General features: G+C 44.6%; 1 protein-coding gene across 1 annotated transcript; it reads right to left on the minus strand.

Annotated features, from left to right (window-relative positions):
* Window positions 1–630: 630 nt before the first annotated feature.
* On the minus strand, window positions 631–2,994 carry CCR75_002334 (uncharacterized protein; the record flags this gene model as incomplete). The annotated part of the gene is made up of 1 exon (XM_067960431.1): window positions 631–2,994. The coding sequence occupies one exon, from the start codon at window positions 2,992–2,994 to the stop codon at window positions 631–633; it is 2,364 nt and encodes a 787-aa protein (XP_067822682.1).
* Window positions 2,995–6,689: the final 3,695 nt, after the last annotated feature.

The raw sequence follows: 6,689 nt of genomic DNA on the forward strand, positions 1-6,689 counted from the left end.
TAAACGCAATGACGGATGCCACTGGCCTGCCTTACGCGCGCAAGGCCATGATCAGATGTGGTCAATCCCTGGATGTGATCGGGCAGTGGCATATTGCACAGCTATCACCTGTAAAATGCAGGCGATTGTGAACAAGAATCGAAATCATTTTGATGGAGAAGATGTTTCCCCTTCGCATTGAGCGTATCCCATCAGAACGACTCCAACTCTTCAGCGTTTGCGCATTATAAATGAAGTATCCGGCACTGAGCCTAATACACATTAATCAAGTGTGGATTTCAATAATGTGTAACACACTATTAATATTATTTTATGAATAGTGTGTATTCCTCAATAATGAGCTGCACACTATTCATGATGCCCATGATTTTTTAGTGCTTCGTGAATAGTGTGATACACACTAATGACGGATACCGGTGAAGTGGCAGTCGTTCAGTTACCGATTTGAATGATATTTCCTATTTTAAATAGAAAAGGAGTTTTTAACCCATAATGTGAATTGTACCACATTAATCGCCCGCGGTAACTAGTCAATATTGCGTGTTATTGAAGCATTTTTGTCAATATGAAGTATCATGTTAATGTCTATTTAGCCATGAGAAGCATTGTTCCTGCTTAGCGCCCGGTTCCTTAAAGCTCAAACTCTTCTTCGTGAACGTCAAAGTTGCCACCGCCCAAAGCGTACACGGCCTCATTTGTGGCCATCTTAAGAGCTGGGGGTCCCGAAACTATGACACCAACTCCTGGCAGCAAGCTGGCCTTGCTGTCGTTACTTTTGTGAAGCTCTAGCGTCCGTTGCAAGAGCGATTGCATATTTGGGCGCTCACCAACTACGACATTAAAGTAATTAAGAAGATCTCCAACTGAGTGGACATCACCTCCAAACAAAGCGTAATTTGTTTGCGGAGATTCAATAACTGCTGGCGTCAACTCTTTCGTGGCGTAATTGCGGCGGAACATGATGTATTCGAACCACACGAAGGCATATACAACAAGAATGGTCAAACAGAACATCAGGAGCTGAAACGCGCGATCGAGCGGCCACAGCTCCCAATGATTGTCTCCTTGAATGACGCCATTTCCCCAACGTACACCAAAGACAACACCAATTGCTACCACAAACAGCATTAAGTACATGAAAAAGCGCAAGGTATCGCTTGAGCGTAAAGGCTCATAGAATGCACGAGCAGCTCGGCTGCTTGACTTTTGCATTGCCGAATCCATCAACTCTTTTGTCGGTGAGCTTTCCAGTTGCTTCGCGAGCTCTTCTTCTGGATAGGAGCCAGTGGCAAATAAGTGAATCTGAAAAAGATGTTCGTTTGGATCCATTTCGCGCAGCTTGGCGATCACGGATGCTACAGCCTGCAATAGACTGAGCTCACGAAATACGAAGACAAAGTTCACCCGCTGACTCCATTGTGCACGATGGGTAGACAATCTGGCAACAAGGTCGTCCAAGACAGCAAGTACGGGCGTCACACCGATTCCACCGCCGACTAAGCACAGAGTGGAGTAATCCTGATACAAATTTAATGAAGCACCGTAGAATCCATCCATATAGATGAGTGGGGCAACATTACCGTGGTGACATTCCTTAGCATACATCACAAGGTCTTTCGACCAGCCCCCTAGAGGCTTAACTAGAAGCGTGAGATCCGTTGGACTCGCCAACGGGGACGAAGCAATCGTCAGCGCATGCCACTGAAGTTTCGAGATCTGTGGAACGTTTAAGTAAAGATAGTTGCCGACCTTGTAGTCATGAGATGACGATGAAGGGGACGTTCCGGGGGCAGCACGCTTGACGACAATTTTAATTAACTCCTCCTGACCGTCGCCAATAATCGTGACTTCTTTGACCTCGACGGGAGTCATTGCGTTCCAGCTGTAAGCCGCGCGGCTAACGAACCACACACAGCCAGACGGGAGAATCCACCAGATAATTTGAGCCCAATGCAAGATTGCAAACAACACGGCGATGGCAAACAACACCCAGTGCGTGATGTAAAACCACTCGTAAGCTTTGCGACGGATAATTGGAAATGAAGTTGGAATCATGAGCACAAGTGCAAGTGTCGAAATGAATCCAAATACGTTAAACCAGGCGTAGTAACCCCCTCCAGAATAATCAAGCGTGAAGTCGCAATTGGTGCATGGGAGCTGATTGACCTGCCACTGGCCTAGTCGGACCCAGTAGACCCAGTAGCCGAGCATGTGCACGACGCCCGTAATCACGGTCATGAATCCAATCCAGCGATGAAACTTGACCCCATTAGCGTACGAGACGTTAAGAAATTCCATCCACGGCGAGTTTCTCGTGACAGGCAACAAGAGAAACGCCATATTGTAAATGCATAGGTATGACGAGCTAATGCCAATAATATTCCAATACTTGGATGTAGTGAGCGTTCCAGCAGCATTGGCAGAGTCAATGCGACGATCCCATTGGAAATACCAACACAAGGCATTACCACCCAGCACGTAGACGACACCAACAATCCACTCCCCGACTGTAAACCGAGAGACCCCTAGAATTGGAAACTTGGGTTTACGCCGCATGAGCATTGCAAACTGCCAGATAAGCGTGGAAGTCAATCTCCGCGCTGTATTGATGTGGCGCAAGTACTCGATCAAGAGCACGCTGAGGATAAAAGGAACGATGCAGAAGATGAAAAGAAATGTGGGACGGATCATTTCAGTGTGGCCGCTTTCGGTGATGTTGCGACCAATACCCGTGTCCACGACGTGGCTCGTGTGGCCGTGATCATTTGAGACAGGGGTATTCGGGTACCCGTTCCACCACTCCATCATGGTGTTCACCAGGTTAAGCTCATAGAGCGGCGCCCACGTAGCGATGTTCCCAAAGATGAAGCCGGCGATGCCGAAAACAATGAAAAATCGGACAACGTGGACGGTTGGGGATAGCTTGTCCTGAAAAACAGGAGACTGCTTGCTTTCATGGGCTACAGGAGACTTGAGAGCGTTGTAGTCCGCCATGGTCGCAAGACGAGGCGTTTTCAAAAGTGATATGCGAGTCCACCAGGCGACACAGATTCGTGTGGTGGCTGTAAATTTGGCAAGTCAACAATAGAACCATGCGCTCGAGGTGGGGAGCTTTTAATACATATGACCGATGAAATTGTTGATTGTACACAGTGGTACTGTCGACTTGTACATGTACGATCGATGATACATACGCGGATTCTTATAAAAAGGCGAGCATTTTGCACAAAAACCATCGTTACGAGCACATCGCTCAACAGACAAAAAAATGAAGTATAGAAAAAGGAGGCTTCATGTTTTAAGCAAACCGAAAATTGGTTTCGACAAGAAATTTTATTTACGCATTACGCTAGCTTTTCACGTGCTTTAAATTTAGCTTATTGATGATTTAGCTTTTTGTGATTTCCAATTTGAATTCCTGGAGTAAAGTGTATGGAACGTCTGCCGTAAGACCGTTGGACTTCGTCGGCCCTTGAAAATGCGGTATTCCACCCTATGTCTTAGCCCCATCCACAGCAATAATTAAGGTTTTTTCCATAAGGATAGTTGCCTTTTAGGAATTGAACGAAAACTATTAAAGAGCACGTAGGAAGCGTGCAAACGAAAAATAAAAAATGGTATCTACTGTTGCTCTTAACAAAATTTACTGACATAGATGCTGTTTAACATGTAAAGCAAATACTGAAGACTGCGAATTTCGCTTTTTAAATTTTCAATAAATTCTAGTTGGACGCATATGGAGGTGGCGGGGGGATCCGAGCCACGTCGGTTTTTGTTAATACGTAAGCTATACAAGCGTGTGTCGCACGCTATGCATCCGGATAGCCGCACTTAAAAGACAATTTTCGATGTCAAATAAGAAACTGGTATAGCTACACACCCCTTTTGGTTAAGATACGTACACACCCCTTTTGGTATTGCCACCTCTTCGTAAAACCACAGATTAAAAAGGACAGCTTAAAACATTTTCATTATTCCGCCAATATCGCAAAATTAACAAAATTTCTTTAGAGTCGACTTAAGGTCCCCTTTTGAATTTTGGTATACCTCCCTAACTTTCATTTGTGGAACCACACTCCTTAATTATCTACCTCTGTATTCATAAGAGTAGCGTAATGGTAGCAACTTGTTGATAATTAGAATATATATTGCGAAAGCTTTATGCAGGCCTTCTCAGCTTCATTAGTCGAAAGGCCTGCAAAAAGACTTCGAACTGTTTGCGTAATTTCTTTGTTGGATAGCAAGATGCTTTTTCAACAAAGAAATTACAGTCCTCCTCTAATAACTCTCCTCCCTACAAGAGAAAGCTTCTCCCTGGTGCTTGATTTGCTGCTCTTTCTTTCGCTTTTTTATGACTCGCCAACCAAGTGCGGGCGCCCTTGGCTTCTCACCAGTTAGGAGCAGTACACTTAACATCGCCAAACGAAAACACGGTTTTTGATGTCCCCAGGGGCAGTCACACCCATTACACTACTATCATGTAGATAAAGGGTGTGTGGCTTTAGCGATTCCCTAATGTAATTTAGGGGTGATGTATTAAAGACCAAAAGGGCGAAAGAGGATTCTAAATGACGCTTTTACTCAATACAGACGGGGAGGGGGTGTCAATACTAAAAGGGTGTGTGGCTATAACGGCTCCCAAAATGTTTTGCACCTTTCTAGAAAGGCAGCCGCCATGGCCACATACATTAATATTACGACCATAGACAAAACTACTACGGCCATAAACATAAATACTACGGCCACAGACATGACCACAATTTTGCCAACTCCACTACTTGACAATGTTGAAGATGTCATAAATAGAAAAACGGCCAATGAACAGAAACGGTTGTATCGGATCTTACCTCCCGGTTCACTCATATAAATGAGGACAGATAATTCTGATCACAAGCGACAGGATTACATCCACTCACACATCTAATAGCTACAGAGACAAGCACAACATTACATCGTGTAACGGGGTGTATCGTTACATAAAATTAAAACTTAAAGGTTGTTAATTAATATTTTATCTAAAGGTAGATAATATTTGGACGATATTACTTTATTTAGTAATGTCCTGAATTCTTATCCATAAATAGGTATAGACCATTATATCTATTTTTTCCGCAGACTAATCAGCTGTAGGAGTAATTAAAGAGAGTTACAAGATAAGATAGAGATAAGAATTCATTTACATGTTTAGTATTAGGTTATAGTTAAGTCAGCATTTACAAAGATAGATTAAGAGACACTATATTTAATACAGTTTTCATTTTACCCTCTTAAGTCTACTTGTCTTAAGAGAAGTCTTCCTCTGCACGTACAGTGTACGTCACCTAACGTAAGGCACCACTCACAACTGAAGCAGTGTGAAGTGGACTTGTACTGAAACAGTACAAGTCGTAGTGCCCCGTTACACCTGGTAGCACTTCGTAGTCCGTCCAAGGACAACATTTCCCACATCTACATGGACATGTTAGATGACAGTGGGAATACGCATCACGTTTCCCCTGAAAGCTACTCCTTTCTAAGTGATATAGAAAGGAGTGCGGTTGAACGAATGAGTTCGACCGTAGAAAACGATGCAATCCTGGCAATACTGTCCAACTTAGACAGAGATGCCCTCCATTCAACTATCGCCAAGTTCATACAACATGAACTTGACGAGAGGAAGGAAAAAGTAGCCTTGCTGAATCAGCAAGGCTCTCAACAGGCGAAACTGTTGAGATTACAACAGGTACAGACCCCTGTACCTGGGATGACACATACGCGTCGTCCCGAAACTTTAAGGATTGAGATCTATAAGTATAGGGGAGTCGAAGAAGACTCCCTCTTGAGATGGTTTGTCGAATTAGACGATGCCATAAGGGCACGTCACATCATCGACGAGCAAATGCAAATCGCATTCGCTCAATCAAACCTGGTAGGTCGTGCCAAAACTTGGGCATTGGGCCTTAAGTTGCGCGACCCATACGTCTTTGGGTCGCTAGAGGTTTTTAAAACCCGACTCAAACAGACGTTTGAACCACCAAGGGCTGAGTTCAGAGCTCGTTCAGAGCTTCTGAAACTCAAGCAAGGCAAGCGTGATGTGCACGCATATGCCCAGCACATACGACTCTTAGCGAGTTGTATTACCAATAACCCAGTCCATGAACACACGTTGATTACGGTGTTCATGCAAGGTCTTACGGATGGTCCCGTAAAGACCCACCTGTTCCGCTTGGAACTGGATACGCTTGAAGAAGCAATATCCGTAGCGGAACAGGAGGACTTTAGCTTGAGACAGGCTCAAGCAAGTTCGTCATCATATCGTCCACCTAGACGACACGAACTAGGAGGTCCAGAACCCATGGACCTTTCCTATGTCGAAAGCGAGAAACCTCGCTTTTCGAATAATAAGCGATCGCAGAAATGCCATCGCTGCCAAAAATTGGGACATTACGCTCATGAGTGTAGTGCCCCACGTCCAGCACCAAAAGGTACTGAACGTAATTTTGGATCGTATGCCAAAAAGGGCAACGGTCGCGGATCCGACGTTGTTGCGAAATCGCAACAGCGAGGCGGACCGCCAAAAAATGGACGGGGTCAGTAGGGGCGCAACGCCCTACTGATCCAGCAACCTCAAGAGAATTTGCAAATCTCTTGACAAAAGTTGCTCCAGACACACAATCATTATGTGTCTCTGCACCTGGTGATGAGGTATC

The sequence above is a fragment of the Bremia lactucae genome, linkage group LG1 (assembly GCF_004359215.1).
Source record: "Bremia lactucae strain SF5 linkage group LG1, whole genome shotgun sequence".
NCBI lineage: Eukaryota > Oomycota > Peronosporomycetes > Peronosporales > Peronosporaceae > Bremia > Bremia lactucae.